We start from the raw sequence: 18,789 nt of genomic DNA, 5'->3' as shown, positions 1-18,789 counted from the left end.
AAACTAGTGATCGATAGAGATGTTTTGGTGGACGAAAGCAAATGGTGCAATTGGACTCAAGAGTCAGGTCGACATATGGAAGAGACAGTCCCAATTGTACTTAAGGAAGAAGGCCAAAAAACTGAAGTCACAACCAATCAAAATGAAAAACCACCTGAGAAGAATGTTAGAAGATCGACTATAACGAGATCTTAGTTGAGAATGCTAGCTGAATATGAGAGATTCTCATATCAAGCAGTAGATGCAGATGGTGACTAAATAGAAAGAATGGTGATGATGGTTGAAGCAGAACCAATCAATTTGGATCAAGCCATGAATGATCCAAATTTGTTGGCATCCATGAAAGAAGAACTCAGGGAAATTGAGAAGAATAAGACTTGGAAGTTTGTCTAAAAGTCAATCAAGAAGCTAATTAATGTGAAGTGGGTCTACAAGTTGAAACAAAGGCCAAATGGGGAAATTGACAAGCATAAGGAAAGACTGTTGGCGGGAGGTTTTCTACAAAAACTTGGTATTGATTTTTATGAAGTCTATGCACCTGTTGCAAGGTTGGAGACAATCAGAACTGTTGTTTCGACTGCATCATACAGAGGGTGGAAGATACATCAATTAGATATAAAATTAGCATTTTTTAATGGACCTTTGGAAGAAAATCCCATGTTAGTCAACCCCCATGATTTGAAATCAAAGGCAGAAATCGAAGGTGTACAGATTGAGGAAGGCTTTATATGGTTTGAAGCAAGTGACGAGTGCTTGGAATAAGAGAATAGATGGCTTCATGATCGAACCAGGTTTTACAAAGTGTGTATCTAAACATAGAGTGTATGTGAATGATGTGGATAGGGTCAGTCAAATCATTGTATGCCTGTATGTAGATGATTTGTTATTTATAAGTGCAAATGAAACATACAAAAGAAGAGCCAAGTCGAAGCTAATGCAGGAGTTTGAAATGTGCGACCTATGAAAATTATCATATTTCTTAAGGATGAAGTTCAAAGACACGGGTGAAGGGGTGTTCTTGCACTAAAAGAAGTATGCTCAAGATATCTTGAAAATTTTCTTGATGAGAAAATGTAATGCAGCTGCCACGCCATTAGAGACTGGAGCAAAGTGGAAGAAAGATACAAGTGATGAGTTTGTAAGTGCAATATGGTACAAACAAATTATTGGATTCTTGAGGTATCTTTGCAATATATGCCATATATCTATCAAAGTGTCACATTGTTAAGATAATTCATGGAGAAACCCTAAGAATGTCATCTCATTACAGTGAACATGGTGTTGACATATATAAAGGGTAAGGTTGATCATGGTGTGTTGATGCCAAGATAGAAGAAGACCAACACAGATGCATAGGTAAATGGCTTCACTAACTCAGATTTCAGTGGAAATTAAGATGAGAAGAAGAGTAATGAATCCAACATATGCATGATCAAAGGCTCTCCAATATCTTGGAGCTCAAGGAAACAAAGCATTGTGGCTTTGTCATCATATGAAGCTGAGTACGTGATTGCATCGTATGCAGCATATCCAGAAATATGGATAGAGATTATGCTTGAAGAACTCAAGATCATGGAACCTAAGAAAATGAAGTTGTTTATCGATAACAAGTCAGCTATCGACCTAATGAATCATCCTATATGTCCTGGTCGAAGTAAGCACATAGAAAGGAGGTAACATTTTCTCTGGTATCAAGTAAATAAAGGGAAGCTTGAACTTGAGCATTGCAAGATAAAATGGCAGTTAGGTGATATACACACCAAGCAATGGAAGAAAGTCAGGTTTGATGAGTTGAATAAAAGCATTGGGATGGGAAGTCTCAAAAACTTTAATTAGGTGGTGTGTTATAAGCTATGATTCAATATTTTGGATGCAAGTCTGTATTTGACATAAGTGTGATCGCCCTAGTCAAAGTAGTAGAAGATAAATGTATTCGACGGAGTCGAATACAATATTTAGCTGTTGTGTTGAAGCCAAAATATAACTTTGTATGTTTTGAGCTTGGGTTGCAAGTTTTGGGCTTGAGCCTTGATCGCCTATAAATAGGCATACTGTTGTAATAGTTTTACACTAAACACATAACAACTTTAGGAATAACAACTTCACAGATTCAAAATACAATTTTTCTCTCTTTTCTCTCTTCTTCCTCATCTTTCTTGAAAATCCTAATTATCCCAACATTTATAATTAAATGATGTTGAATTCTATGAAGACAAATTTCCTTTCAAATAGAGAAACAGTGGGGACATTGAATTGATCACATTTCTGTAATAAGAAGCACTGAAAGCTATGACGAAGTAGAAATATAACTTCAAAAAAGTAAAATAGGAAGCGTGGCTAAATACTATGGACATTATTATACAATCTATACAGTGGAATAAGATCCAACAAATCTTCAAGATGCCTTGTCATCTTTGGATACAGATTTATAGCAAGAAGCTACTAACGATGAAATAGATTATATAAATTCCAACAGGATCTGAAACTTAGTAGACTTACCTCATGGTTGAAAATAAATTGGTTATAAATGGGTTTTGTCCATTTACTAAAATTGCATCCATTAGAGTACTGATTTTAATTGTTGCTATTTATAACTTAATAGTACACCAAATGGATGTTAAAATAACTTTTTAAATGATGACCTAGATGAAGAAATCTATAAGGACCAACTGGAAGGATTTGTGATTCATGGGCAATAAAACAAGGTCTCTAATTTAGATGAGTCTATGTAAGGTCTAAAACCATCTCCAAGGCAACGACATGAAAAGTTTGATAACTTAATAATATTGAATGAATACAAAGTGAATGAAAGTGACAAATGCATTTATTACAAATATTAAAATGACATTTACACTATCATATGTCTCTATGTAGATGACTTACTCACATTTAGATCAAAATTTATTGTTAATGTGAAATCATTGTTGTGTGACAAATTTGATATGAAAGACCTCAAAGTACCCAATGTGATCTTAGAGCCAAGTTCACTAGATCTGAGAAGGTAATATCTTTGGATCAATCTCATTATATGGATAATATCTTAAAGAAATATATTTATTTTTATGGTAAACATCTTTGCACACTATAAGATCATAATATTAAAATATTTAAGAACATTGTTGACGGTGTTAGACAAATTGAGTATGAGAGCATCATTCATAGGTATGCCAGTGATTGTACTACACCAGATATTTCATATTTCAGAGGATTGTTATACATGTTTACAAGTACACCAAGTAATGAGCATGGAAATTTGTTGCGAGAGTCATGTGATACCTTAAAAGGACCATTAATCTCAGTTTACGTTATCTAATATTTCATGTTGTACTTGAAGGATACAATGATGCGAATTGGAATACCTTATCATATGTTTCCAAATCAATTATTCGCTATATATTCAATATAGCTGGAGGAGATGTATCTGGAAAATAAAAGAAACACACTATCTTGGCTAAGCCCACGATGGAGTCTGAAATGACTGCATTAGTGATTCCCAATGAAGAAGAAAGTTGATTAAGATGAATGATAACAATGATCCCTTTATGGGAAAAATCTATGTCAGTTGTGTTGATACACTGTGATAGTACTGCGTCTATTGCAAAAATTGAGAACCATTAGTATAATGGCAAGAGACGTCAAATAAGAATATCATGTATCTCAAAAGGATTTGTAATTAGTAGAGCCTTTGACAAAATGATTTGATTGAGAGATACCATAATACATCCAAAAAGACGGGACTAATTCCTTTAGAGAAATAAGTTGCTCATGATGGTAACCCGATCTAATAGAGTGAAGGTCCCAAAAAATAGGTGTAATGGGTAATAATAAATTGTGAGTAATATGAGGTGATCATGCTAATATAAATAAGAGAAACATGAATTCTAAAATGATAAGAGGATCATATAATAGAAACTCTTAATGAAATTTATACTCTGTATGAGGAAGTAGTTAGCTACACGAGTAGTGCTATGAAATTTTGAGGCAGAATTCCTAGAGCTTTCACTAAACTAGAATAGACGTGCAAGGCCATTAAAGCACAAGCTTATGAGAATACACCTTAAGAAAAGGTTGTGTGTGGGTTTGATGTTTGGGATAGAGTTCAAGACAATTGTGTCACTCTTATTGAATCGTAATCCTACTTGTTACACAAAGGTTCAAGTCGTACACGCCTTTCTTTATGCACAATCATAGAAACGTTTAACGTTATTTATGAAACACTTTTTTAAACTTAAGTGGGGGATTGTTGAAACATGACAATATTCCAATATGGAGATGAATTTGAAAAATATTCTTAAATCCCACATTGTTAGAAAAAATATGTGTTTGTGAGTAAGTTGAAAAAAGTTCTTAGTCTCACATTGCTTAGATTAGATATCTTGACTAACTTACTTCATTATACTAGATTGTGGATTGGAAGATTGGAAGATAGAATATCAAATTTGGATTCACGTGAGAAATCAGTAGGTGGTATCTACTCTTCCACTACTCGGATAGGGTGGCGCTAGGTCAATACTACTGTATCATACTGTCTGCCACTCCCTTACTGACCGTTGGAACTACAGTTGGAATTATGTATTCCAATATTACCCTTCAACAATAAACTTATATTTAAATGATGTTGTGAAGACAACAATGTGACTCTGAACTTTACAAAACTAATGCTTAAACACTGCTAAAATCACTCTGATAATTTCTTTGTACAGTTTGGTAAGCAAGCGAACTTTTGTTCGTTAACTTGCAGCAAGTGTGCTTTTTTTCTATACTTGCTTAGCACTTTTGTGTTATTTAATTATACTTCAAGCTTGTGTAATCTGCTTTCAAGAAGCATCTGTGTAAACACAAAATCTTTGTATTCAACGAGTGAAATTGATAGTTCCTTCAGACACTAGGACTTTAGTCAGAATTCTCAAGAAGACATTGACAATTAGTCTTTGTGGTTTGCAACAAGTGACAGTTAGTCTTTGTTGTGGTTTGAAATATTGACAGGTAGTCTTTATTGTGGTTCTATAATCAGTTTGACCATAATGGAATTAGTCCTTATTAAAAAGGCGAAACCACCTTGGCGGGTGGTCTGCAGTAACTTTGTTAACAGTGAACCAGGATAAAAATAATTGTTCTATTCATTTTTGTTTTTGTGTTTTTTATTTGGGAAGAAGTTGTTTTTAAACCTTGAAACCCAATTCAAACCCCCTCTTTCTTGTGTTTCACGCACCTTCATGACCTAGTCTGCATCTCGACCCAGTAATTTCTTCGGTAGCAAATTTTTCAAATTCGTAAAACAACACATTTAGTATAAATGTAAGGAAACATATATTTAGTTGAAAGTGAAGCAAGTTGTAAGAATATGAGTCTAATCTACCTAACCCGAAATATGCCACGAATAACCAATCAAGAAAGTCGACATTTCATAGCACATAACAGGCCAATAACAAAATTACACAACACAATATCGCACCTTTGAGATCTTTCTACAAACCAACACATTTATTAATCAAGTATTTAGAAGCATTGAGGTTTTAGTATGAGTGTTTGTAGGCCGATTTAAATCGATTACGAGACAAAAATTCATTTGGTTCCAAAATAAAAAAAAAAATGTGATTCGGTTATATTTTGGATTAAATTAAAAAAAGATGATTCAAATCGATCCAATTTAATATGATTTATTGTGAATCAATTTTTAAATAGTTAAATTTACAAATTATAATTTTTAAATTAATACTAATATTATAAAGACGTGATAAAATAATATATTTAATATAAAATATATTTATAATGTACTCAAATTTAATATTATGAAAAAACATTCATCAATTATATTTGAAGCATATAAAATAGTAAGAAATTAGATTAAATTTAATTAATTAATTATATTTAAAAATTAAAAAGTAAATAATAATAATAATAATAGATTAATGCATTATATCATACTTACATAAAACAATATGAAATACATTAAAATATAGGCTTAATTATACCATGTGGTTCTTTTACTTAATTATTTGTTTCATGTTGGACCCCTTTGTCTTTTGCATGCATAGAAATGGTCTTTGACTAAACATAATCCAATGTCATTAGAATCATAAAAATTTATTTTCTTAGAAATTTATTTTTGGACACGACTCAAGTTAGAAAAAGTCGTAACTCAAATCACGAGCAAGTTTTAAAAATTGGATTTTAGCACTGGATTCATGACTCAAATCACAGTTTCCTTTAACTCGAATCATAAGGTGCTTGACTCGAATTCTGGACGAGATTTTCATTTGTAATTTATTCACTGGAAATATGACTCGAATATTACTTTGGTTTGACTCAAATCACTTGACTCGAGTCATGCTATGGTTTGATTTGAATCAAACAAACTAAAATATGTTCTTTCTCATCTTGACTCAAATCATTCTCTCACTATATTCAAATCAATATTTTTACCTTTGACTCAAATGAAAGTGTCATTTTTACTCTATTTTAGTGGCTTATACCTAACATATTATGAAAACTATTTTTTTTTCTCTCTTTTTTTTTTTGCATAATCCACATAATAATCTTTAAAAAAAAACTCTCTCTTAGATTAACTTTGAAGGAAAACTCTTATTTTGATTTTTTTGAATTTGTAAGTTATTGTGTGAGCTTTTTTCGAAAAATTTATCTTTTTCCTCAAACCCAAAACACTATTGATGAGTGTTGTTTAATTTTAGAAGAGAGTGTCAGATTTAGTTGTGAGGAGAATCATGAGCATTAGAAGATGTCAAGAAGCTTAGCTGCACGTTGGTCAGACAGGTCATAGTTCATTTGATTCTGAACTAGTTCGTATAACAGAGAAACTTAACCTTGGGATTTTCCAACAGAAAATAAAATTTGATTACTATTCTAAAAAATCGCAATATAATCATTTAGAGTTTGCCCATAACTTGGTTTACAAAGAAGGTGGCAACAAGGTGAGGCTCCATACATATACTTCCTGCATTATTAAGAGAATAAAACTTATTATAAAGAATACACAAGCAAGTGACAAGGCAATGGTGCTATCCAGCGTTGTCATATAATATTATGCATAAGCTATTTTCTTGATATGGTGGCCCCTTAAGTTCAAACATGGAATAAAACAACTAGATTTGGATATGCAATCATGTCTCAAACTCAGTATTATATATATTCTTGTTTCACATTGTTATGCATGAGCATGACATACATATTGATTGGAGATAAGGTTAGATATGGTTGGTGCAAGAAGCATGCACCTGTAGGGGCAGGAAGATCTGGTTTGGTTTCCAGCTCTAATGGCTTGATTTCCATGTTTCACTGCCCCTCCCATTGTTTGAACCTGATGAAATGAAATGGTGCACAAAAACATGCAAGTGGTTGTAATTTGACCATGTCTAACCAGTGGTAGCTTGTAAGACATAGTTAAAGTGTAAAGAACCACCACTCTTGATGTCTTGACACCATATCCAAATGAAGATGACCGACATAAACCAGATAAAAGTGGGTTATATTTACACACAACTACCTCACCACCATGATCAATATTCCTGGCATACAGGTTTAATCTAACTAAACTAGATTTACCTCTGCACATTATTTTTCATCCACTGCAAAACCAAATGCAAAATTTCAATAGTAGGAATTATAAAATCTGTTCGAGAATAATGTTACAGAGGACATTGTAGTCATGGTATTGCTATCCCTATCAAAAGGACATTTACCACACAAGGGAGAGAACATAAATAAATTTACACGAGCACAGGTGGAAAAAAAAGAGGGGTATATATGTCGGGGGACAAAACAATTGTAACTAGTTCACATCAGTTAAGAGGGAGCGCCATCCTCTGATGCAACCGCCTCATCCTGTGGCAAACCTGAATCACTATTTTTCTCCTCAGGATCTGAGTTATCCTCTGATGTATCAATCAATTTTTCGAATTTGTCATTGGAAGCTACAGGTCTTCCTCCGCCTGAATAATCTATTGCGGTTTCAACATGGTCTTGAGCATTATTTTGAGGATTGGATGAAAAATGAGACGAAGAAGAGACATCTAACCCTTTGAAAAGGGTTTCAGCATGGTCTTGAGCATTATTTTGAGAATTGGATGGATTATGAGATGTAGATGAGACACCTAACCCTTTGGCAAGACACGCGTACTTGAAAACTAATTGTTTGTAATTATTTAGAAGGTCTTCGACATCACCTACTGTTAGATCACCTACACTAGAAAACAAATATGGAAACTCCCTGAAAACATCATTCAACTTATCCTCCTTTATGATCATACTTGCCCCTTTATTCTCCAAATCTGAGAGGGATGGAACTTTTGTGATCAATAACTCATCTGCAAAAGTCACTTTCTTACTTTCTAATTTAGTAGCAGATGTTGGAGTTCGTGATGCAGGGTCCTTATTGTCATTCAAAGTTTTATTTTTGTCTGATCTTGGATGCTGTCCATGATTTTGATAAGGTGAATTAGGATCTTGTGTATCAACTGAAAGCCCTGAAAGAAGAGCACGCGCAAATTCCATGTTTCTCTCAAACTCAGTTTCTTCCATCGAAATGGCTTTTGCATCAATGTTTGAGATGAAGGCTTCGGCTGAAAGCATGTTTGTAAAATAATATGATGCTTCCCCAACCAATCGAGATTGGCGTCTAAACCTTTGTATGTACAGAAGATTTGAGTGCAGTTGTGGAGGGTTTGCCTGCACAGTATTATCAACCAAAGACTTAAAAAAATTAACATTAACTATATCAGCATCAAAATGGCATCTAGTTTATGAATATTTAGTTAATCTGCTGCATCTGCATAATTGATGCTTTGCTTTAAAGTAACGAGTATAAAAGAGAATAACATAAAACTAATTTGATGGCAAAATATTTCAATGGAACAATTCATAAACCTTGACACCATGCACAGTTCAAAAGACAGAGTTCTTTAAAGCAAATAACAATGCAACAAACATCACCCAAAAAAGGATATGCTCATATGCATGTTTGTGGAAATATGGTCATGCTGTGATGAATAGACAAGTGTATGCAGAACGATATTTCAAAACACATGTCGAATATTATTTTGTAAATATGTTACAAGAAACTTTGCAGAACTTTACAGAATTACAAGTTTTATTTGTACAAGTGGAGTTCAGATAGTGTAAAACAAAGCAAAGTGGCATAACAGAACAAAGGAAATGATAGATGCAGCACTGCACATTCGTAACTCGTACCCATAATTTATTAAAGTGCAGGAAGTAACAACGCCATCTTTAGAAACCAAATTAATTACATCCGGTAAGTACATAGGTATGTATTTGTTATACAAAAATGAGTTTGTACCTTCAGAGTAACATAGATTAGCACAGGAAGAAATTCATCGGCTCCAGGAGGATTATCTTTGGAAGCAAGAGAAGCATTGAGCAGCAAGTTGCCAATAACCTTGCAACAGTTTAGGATACAGATAAGTTTGTCTCTGGGTGCCTTGTACATGTTGATCTTCTGTAACTCTTTCTGTGCAAGCTGTCGCAATAAGAATGAGAGAAAATATAAAATTTAAGGGAAGCAGAAAATATAGAGAAAACCATAAACAAGTCAAAATCGTAATGTTTAGTTCCCGAAGCTGTAGTAAAAAAGACAGAAGCAGAAGAATTCTTATGGCATTTCTGTCTGCAATGGACAAATTCATTATATACAAACTAATATTGAAGTGAGTGAGAACCATGCAATGCATCAAAGAGAAAATTGATTCTTATGTAAAGCTTTGCCAATCAAGAACGTTACCCATCAAGCCTTAAAACAAACCGAATAACAATGTATCTAAAATCGTTGAAATCCAAAGTACCCAGGAACCAATCAATAAAAGGCATATGGAAATGATGACCAAGAAAATACACATACTATGTGAAACATGGAGAAAACATACATCACCACTTATCATGAGTTAAATTTGAATCATAAGAATAGGGACCCTTACTATATCAATTTAGACAATACTGTCCATAGTGCTAATGTCCAGTGTCAAGAAAAGATATTTGTTATATAGGGTTTCCATATTTTGAATTCAACTATGTATTTCTCAACAAGTTTGGTTGCTAGTTTGTGGACAACACCAAAAAATTTACAGTTGGATTGAAAGCCAAATTTAGAGACACGATAAGAATTGAGCAGCAGTTATAGTGTTATACTTAGTGCTCCTTTTTCAAAGGATAGAATATTGTTATCGTGAGTAACATGTACTCAGTTGACATAATTTTATGCAAAGAGAGATAGATGAAACAGTTTTGAATGTTTAGTTAATTACTCACCAACCATGATGTTTCATTCTGGAATGCTGGCTTGATGTCCAAATTTTCTGGTCGAATGAACTGTTGAATCAATGCCATCTTCTCTGAAAGTTGGTCATCAAGTTTTACATCATCTGGAATTGAAGCAAACACACGGGCAAACAACTTCGTCATGACATACTTCTCAAGACCCTGTGAAAGATTTTAAGAAAAGGTAAACCAATCAGCAAATATACAAAATTGATTAAACCTGCAGGTATATTATCACTGAAAATGAACATGAATCTCGTTGGATTACAAACAATGATAGCACTTTGAGTGTTCGCCTATTACCCTGAAATGACAAGATTGTCCGCTCTCTAATCACCCATATGTTTTTATCTGCAGCATGCCTTATTTTCCTAACTATCTCCTGACACCCACTAACTAACCAATTATCTAGGAGAGTTTATTTAAATTGGCTTCTTTAAGCTTATCTACTAGCATAAGCATTCGTCAGACTTTTTTGAAGCGTTTATAGAAACAACTTATAACAGGTTCATTAGTTGTTATCATTCATCTTATTTTCATATGCTCTGCAGGGTTTATCTACTGACATAGTACTTGGGAGACTGTTGGGAGAACTTATGAAAACAACTTATAACATCTTCATCAACTATTTTCCACTTATTTTCATACGGTCTCTTGGATAGCTTATGAAAACTACTTATATGAAAACAATTAGATTCTAATTTATCTTTTGCAATAAAAAAATCTAGCACTATAAGGATAATCATTTATACACTAAACAAACTAAATTCTTAACTAACTTGTTATTTCTAAGTTTTACTCACAAAAATCGCTTTTTCACTCGACTCGTGTTATAAAGAAAGAAAATCCATATTTGAAAAACAAAATCCTATAAATAAATATCTTCCAAAACTGGTACATGAAAGGAAAATCAGGTTTAAAACATAATTAAGAAAGGATAACACAGTTCAATAATCCCAACATACAAGGCAGAGATCAAAACTGCAATGTAAATATAATACTACTAATCACATTAAGTTCATAGTAGAGTAAATAAGCTAGTTAATTAATGTAAAAATTTATTAAACATCATAATTTATGGATAATAATAATAATGCATATGCATATAATAAATGAAAACAATTAGAAACTAACTTCACCGGCACTTTCGAGTTCATCCTCAGAGCACCCAGACCAAAGAGGATGAGCCTTGAAAGCAGCTTCCATATTAGCAAGAAAGTCTTGTACGGCGCCACTGTCTCTCTCAGGATCGGGTCCATTATTCGAGAACGAAACAATGAAACTGTGAAATAAATAACAATGTGTATAGTTAGTTAGTTAGTTATCAGTGAGTTGATTAGGGTTTCGATTCGAGAGTGAAGTGATTGGATTGAAATTGAGTGAAAAGAACGACGGACCTTTTGATTGCTTTGACAAAATCGGCGGCGGCGGGTTGGCGCATGCGCTCGAGGAAGTCGTGTAAACCTAAGAAAACGTCGGCGTTTTCCATTGCTGTGTGGGTTGGGGTGCTGTTGGAGCTTCGGCTTCGTTGACAATGCCGACACGGAGAGGGGATCCAACACAAACAATTACCAAAATTAAAACATGTGACATTCAAATTATTATTATTATTATTTATTATTATTATTTTTTATTATTATTATTATTATTTTTTATTATTATTATTATTATTATTTTGGTGCAGAAGAGGGTGCAAGCCCCAAATTGTTTTCCTATAAATAAAAAAAATAAAAACTCAAAATGACGTGGTTATCTAAATTTTACTTTGTTTTTCAAAAAAATTTAAAAAAAAAAAAAAAACTTTAGAAGTGTTTTTTTAAACTAAAAATCATTCATATATTTCGGTAAGAGTCCAAAAACATTTTGGTTACATTGGGATTAGACTTGTAAGGCGATTTTGATTTTAGGCATTATTTTGTATATTTTAAGGGATACTGGTTCACCATAGTAAAAAATCATAAATATTTTAAGATTTTGAAGATGGTATTTCTAACCGCATTTATATTACACACATCTAATACTTTCGTGAGTCAGCCACTATATTTTACCTAAAAATGTATTCGGAAATGCATCTTCGTATCAATATTAGGGTGAATCATAACCCTTATTTTAAAACTCAGTGTTTTACACTCAATAAATTTTACGGAGATGCATCTTCGGACGGATTTTAATTCATATACCTCGTGCTAGAACATTTCCTATTCATTCTTTATTTTTTACACTTTTAAAAGCACTTCAAAGATCTGGTGAGCAAGAATCAACTAGGTTATATTCAAGCTTCACACTACTACGAAAAAGACATTTAACAACGGTTGGAAAAGATATATAATCACATAGGTCATGGGTCTATCGATTGGGAGTAATCCTCGAAGATTAGGAATGTGGAAACCAATGGTTGACACTATTAGGCAAAGATTGTTTAAATGATTCATGTATGCTATACCGGTCTACTTCCTTTCATTCTTTAAGGCACTGTTAATTATCATTCACAAACTTGAATCTCTCTTCAAAAAGTTCTTGTGGGGTGGGCGGGAGGACACTAGGAAAATTAATTGGGTGCAATGAGATAGAGTGTGTTGGGTCAAAATTTAGGGGGGTCTAGGTATTAAGAATTTAAAAGCTTTTAATTTAGCCCTATTAGGAAAATGGAAGTGGAGATTACTTTCGGATAAAAATAGCACATGGTATAAAGTGTTGGCAAACAAGTATGGAGAGAGGAACGGTAAAATTATTGGGGATGAGAGTGATTGTTCAATTTGGTGGAAGGATTTACAAAACATAGAAAAAGTAATTTGGGGATTTGAACCTAATTAGATGGTGATTAACCTTAAAAGAAATATAGTGAATGGCTAGGAGTCCCTTCTATACAATATATGTGAAGAAAAAAATATCTTGATTAGAGATATGTTGCTAAATGAACATGAGGAAAGGCGTCAAAGATTTAGTGGGGTAGATATTTATCACAAGAAGAAATAGCATTAGAAAAGGAGATTGGAGAGAGAATTAAGAACATAACACTCGATTCCATCGAAGGATAACTTAGTTAATGGAGAAGTTTTCAATCAAACCCAATCAGACTACCTTTTGGATGCGCGGTTACTGAAAATGCTTCTCATATTTTCTTTGAATGCAATTTCTCTATGCAGGTTTGGGCGTCGGTCCTAAGGTGGCTGAACATTTATGCAGCTATGAACAACAAGGCTATAGAAAACTTTCATCAGTTTGAGAACTTTGTGGAATAAGCAGAATGCAAGCGGAGAAATTCAGCGTAATTTGGTTCGCCTGTATTTGGATATTGTGCAATGGGCGTAATGAAAACTGTTTAGAGATAGTTCTAGATTAGCGGAGCAAATGAGCGAAGAAATTAAGATTGCAACGTGGAAATGACTGAAGTTCAAAGGGAAAGATTTCAACTATTCCCTCAATCAATGGATAATCAACCTTGCTCCTTGCTTGGGAATCAGATGCTGAACGACCACTGTATCAGTTGCATGTCATCTCAGAAGGGTCCTTGTGGAGATTATCGTTTCATCAAGAATGACAACTCTGATTTTGAATCGCGTCAATTTTTGGTTGAATCAGGCGGTTCAGGCGAAATCATGTTTTTCCGTTTCAGTTTGGTATTCATCTGCGTCGATTCGGAGGCTGGTTTTTTGTTAGTTTCGGTTGTGAACTATTGTTTTATGTGGTCTAGCTATATCATTTTCTGTTATTATAACAGGGACTTTGGTTTCAGCTTCAAGATTGCAGATTTTTCGATCAACTTTAGCTATGCTGTTGAAATAATTTTGGAGCAAAACTGTTCTATTAGGAGGCAGGCCCATTTTAGCCTGTTTGGATTTTTTACTGTAAAAACAGCTTTTACCACTAGACATATTCGGTGTTGTATTTTAGTGGGGTGGAATATATGAGATTGGTGTGAATCTTGTTTATGTTTTAATTTAGGAGTACAACTCTCTCTAATGTATTGATAGTCTTTTTGCATCTCTAATGTGTCTACTTGTTTTGGTGGATTGTACTGGTATGAATTTTGTACCATTTATGGGTTGTACATGTACTGGTGTAAACTTTGTACCATTTAGAGTTGGCATGGCTGATACCTCGTCTCTTTTCTATTAATTATTAATTTTAGTTTTTCCAAAAAAAATAAAAATAGTAGGAAATTTAAAAAGAGAATTTCTTTATTGACCCCCAACCTTCTTGGTCACCCGCGGCGAAAAACCAAAAATACCCCTACTTCAGAAATGCATTTTCGAAGTAATTTTTTTCCAAAATTTTCCCAGAATTCGAAAATGCACTTCCGAAAACATCAAATAGGGATGTTTTCGGATATGTATTTCCGAAAACACCTATTTTTTGGTGTTTCGGAAGTATACTTCTGAAAAATGGCGGGTTGCTGACAATATCAGTTTGCTTAATACCTCTACGTTAAAGTGGTAGAGCGCCACAATAGCTTCTATTTAACAACACTGCTATGATGTTCCTTTCATTCATACATGATAGAAGTACATCATAGCCTATGGTTAAAATCCAAACACACTCTTAAGTTACTTTCTGTCAAATTTTTCATTCATAAATCATATAGCCTATTGTCAAATTATCAGCAGCTAGGTTTATCTGACTAAAATGCTCAGTACTAACATCATTTCTCAAAAAGAGAAGGGACAAAGGAAAAGTTAAATATGCTTCAGCAGATCGAGCATTCTTCATCCCTTAGTTTGGTATATGAATAAAACGTTATTAAGTAAATTATCATGGATGTTATTCATTGTATTGACAAGGTTAATTAATTTGCAATGGACCACTTAAGTTGTATTTGTCAGGTTTTTCATTTATAAGTCATAACTTGTTAGTAGATCATTGGCGGTTGGGTTTGATTTGACTAATATTTTCAATATTGACATCATTGATCTTAAAGAAAAGGGTCAAAGAAAATTGTATATTCTTTCTTGGCAACACTTATGCTTAAGCTGATCAAGCACTGAGAACCTTCTTCATATTAATATAAAGCAGTTGATCTGAAATTTTCTGTTTGCAAGGCTTTTTTAATTTCATTTTGTGTTCATAGTTAATGGAAGTATCACTTGTTACGAAATTACTTGGATCCTTATACCATAACTGCTTCCAATTTAATGCAGGATTGTTTCTTTACCTGCCAACCTAGACTTCATGATCTTCAACCTCCGAGGCAAAGTTTTCCCCTGGAAACTGATTTGAAGCTGAAACATTAAGGACTCTTGTATCAACCATCAAGTGTCATTATCCGTCGTGTAACAGAAATAGTCTCTTAACATGAAAGAATTTGAATGTGTTTGATATACCTGTTGGTTGATGTATGAAATCCTGTTGTAGCTTATGCTTATCAGTAGTCAGTACTGGTTACTTGCCCTTGTAATTTTGACAGGATTTTACTATTTGTATTATTTATGAAGAGCCAACTTTCACTTTGACCATACTTTGATAAGTGATTTGCAACAGTGAATGGACAAGGTAAGGGAGGAAGTTGTTGTTACAGGAGGAAGTTATTTTTCAGAAGTATACTTCTGAAACCCAAAAAAATGGGTGTTTTCGGAAATGCATTTCCGAAAACACCCCTATTTGATGTTTTTCGGAAGTGCATTTCCGAATTCAGGGAAAATTTTGAAAAAAAATTACTTCAAAAATGTATTTCCGAAGTAGGGGTTTTCGCTGGAGGTCACCCTATAGGGAGGCCAGGAAAGAAATCCTCTTTAAAAATACTCATAGCATAGTTAGATGTACTTCCTTACATAGGATATATGCCTCTCATTCTAGCCACTGATTTTGTTCTTAATTCTTTCCACTAGGTAGTTGAAATCCTTTTTTTTTTTTTTAAATCTACCTTAAAACTTTTATTTTTGTTTCATTGCAACTAAGGCGGGTTCGGGTTAGGTTTTACCAAGCCTGAGCTGTTAAAAATTCACAGTCTAAGTCTGGCCTGTAGCATATCGTAGGCATATTTTTTTGACCTGAGCATGACCTTTTTGAAGGCCTGTTTGGCCTATTAACCTACTTAAAAGTCTATTTTATTTGAATATTTGTAAATAAGTTAATCAACTCAACTTTATATAGACTAACAAATTAAAAGATCAGTGAGATTAAATGTTTGTTTGCTTTTACTCATTTGAGTTTATCTAATAGCATAAATTTTGTGATACTATTTGTTTGAAAGAACTTATGAAAGCAACTTATAACATTATTTATAAGATTTTTTTCATCTTATTTTCATAATTTATTTAAAATAAATTAATATTTATTTTTATATTTTAATTTAAAGTATAAAATATAATATAATAGTAATAAATTATTCATATTTATTTAAATATGCCGGCTTAATAGGCTTAAAAAGCTTTTTAAGGCCTTTTTAGTTAAATAGGCTTATAAAAAAACCTAAGCCTTTTTTATTCGTATAAAAAGTCTGACCTTACTTAGACCTATATAGACTGGACCATAGACGCTTGTTAATCGGCCTTGCCTATTCACATCCCAACTAAATGTTTAGTTGTGCATTCAGTCCTAAGTTTTGTTTAATTGTCGTTGGTACATACTTTCTCTCTAACGCTATATAAAATATTATTTATTAAAGATTTAAAAATATTATTATTCAGATCATTTTTTTAATATTTTTTAAATAAATTTATGAAAGATTTAAAAACAATTTCAATTATTGTTAGTTATGAAAAAAATGAAAGAAAAAATAAATTAAATATAAATTTTATCTTGAAAAATATATATTTTTAGAATAAAATAATTAAATGAAATAAAATTGATTTTTTTTCTTATATATTATTTCCTCCATTTTTTATTATATGTTGTTTTGAGAAAAATATTTGCATTAAATTATAATTCGTCTTACAGTAGCAGTAGCAATGTGTCATTAATAACTTTTTTTGATAATACTAACTTGTGTTTTAATATTATTTCTGTTTTGCGTCACATGTTAAAAAATTATAAATAAAAAGTTTGTGTTGAATGTAGATTTTTTAAGAAATTAAAGGTAGTACACTATTCAGTGTAAAATATTTTAAATGGTCACTGCATCAAAATTCTTAAAAAGAAATATTTTATATGTGAATTAAAAAAAAATTGAACTTTTACAAAAACTAACTATTATAATTTTACTGACGGTGTAAAGTTACTTTACACTGTCAGTATATTTCTATTAAATTTTTTTTATAAATATTGTATATTTATTTGATTAAAAATTTATAATTAATATTTTTATTTCATTTTTTTCTTAAAACTTGTCATTTATGATTTCTTGACATGTGCTATTAAAACACTTAACATTAATTATTTTTTTCCACGTTCCTAACTTAATATTTATGATATATTTTAATTTAGTATTAGGAATATGTATGTTGAAATGAAACACAATTTTATATCTATGTAAATTATAATTTTTTAATAATAAAATAATAATATTTATACTATTTGTTGCTAGAAATATTTATTTTAATAAAAAACATGAGACAATTATGATATATTAAAACACAACTTTCTAATAAAAAATACATATTTGAGCATAATTTTAAGAGTGAGAATATGTTGATATTCAAAAATATCTCTAAGAAGTTATTATAAATAATTAATTTAATTTTTAATTATTATCATTATATATTATTATCAAGCATACTAAATTTTATATATATTTAAAATGATTATTATTAGTTACATTTTTTAAAAAATGTATTTTATTTTTATTTAAAATTATTCAATGAAATATCAAATAATTTTAAAATTTTAAAATTTACAAAATTTTATAAAGTTAAACTTCTATTATTAAATTCTCCTAAACAAAAAAATAGAGAAAATATTTATTTAAAACTGAAATTTCAAGATACTAAGGAGTGTAGATATTCATTTAGAACTGAAATTTGATGGGGATCTGTCATATATGGTAGGTATGTAACAATTGTAAACATGATATAATAAGAAGAATTTAAATCTGATATTTGACGGGAAGCTGTTATAAATTTTAGGTTTGGAAAAATTGACTAATATCTAAAAATTAATAAAAATTAATGTTATTTGAATTTGAAAAATGATTTTATTCAAATATGTAGTTTTAAAAATAACTCATTTAGATTCAACTGAGTTTTGTTAACTCATCTGGATTCACGGGTAGAAGATGTAAATGTATCAAAGAGATACCAGTTGTTGATTGTTCATTTTAATGTCTATCTTTTAAATATTTTTCTTGCTGTTGTTTTATATAATTGATATATAATCGGCTTTATTTTAATGTCTATCTTTTAAATATTTCTCTCGTTGTTGTTTCATATAATTGAAATTAGATAATCAGCTATACGATGTATTGTAAATACGAATCAATGCTTAAAAGTTTGTGCATATTATTAGCATATATTTATAACTATGTCAATGTTAACTAATTGAAGAATGAATTCAAACTTTACAAATGATAATTTGATAGACATATGTGAATCCAGACGAAAACACGCGCAATAGCACGGGTTTCTT

General features: G+C 31.8%; 1 protein-coding gene across 1 annotated transcript; it reads right to left on the bottom strand.

Moving 5' to 3' along the window:
• Positions 1–7,599: 7,599 nt before the first annotated feature.
• On the bottom strand, positions 7,600–11,867 carry LOC131627371 (vacuolar protein sorting-associated protein 9A-like). The gene is made up of 5 exons (XM_058898215.1): positions 11,688–11,867; positions 11,425–11,572; positions 10,282–10,452; positions 9,317–9,496; positions 7,600–8,685 (listed from the first exon to the last, which is right to left on the bottom strand). The coding sequence occupies exons 1-5, from the start codon at positions 11,777–11,779 to the stop codon at positions 7,804–7,806; spliced, it is 1,473 nt and encodes a 490-aa protein (XP_058754198.1). The 5' UTR covers positions 11,780–11,867; the 3' UTR covers positions 7,600–7,803.
• Between the last annotated feature and the right edge of the window lie 6,922 nt (positions 11,868–18,789).

The sequence above is a fragment of the Vicia villosa genome, unplaced genomic scaffold (genome assembly GCF_029867415.1).
Source record: "Vicia villosa cultivar HV-30 ecotype Madison, WI unplaced genomic scaffold, Vvil1.0 ctg.000359F_1_1, whole genome shotgun sequence".
NCBI lineage: Eukaryota > Viridiplantae > Streptophyta > Magnoliopsida > Fabales > Fabaceae > Vicia > Vicia villosa.
The sequence above is the reverse complement of the archived record's forward strand: the minus strand, read 5'-3'. Positions and strand labels throughout refer to the sequence as shown.

What these genes read in the sequence shown, in the direction of transcription:
- LOC131627371 (XM_058898215.1), bottom strand. Translation starts at nt 11,779, where the DNA reads ATGGAAAACGCCGACGTTTTCTTAGGTTTACACGACTTCCTCGAGCGC. An exon ending in TTTGTCAAAGCAATCAAAAG is followed by an intron (nt 11,573 to 11,687) that starts GTCCGTCGTTCT and finishes TTTATTTCACAG; the next exon opens with TTTCATTGTTTCGTTCTCGA. An exon ending in TAATCTATGTTACTCTGAAG is followed by an intron (nt 8,686 to 9,316) that starts GTACAAACTCAT and finishes AATACTGTGCAG; the next exon opens with GCAAACCCTCCACAACTGCA.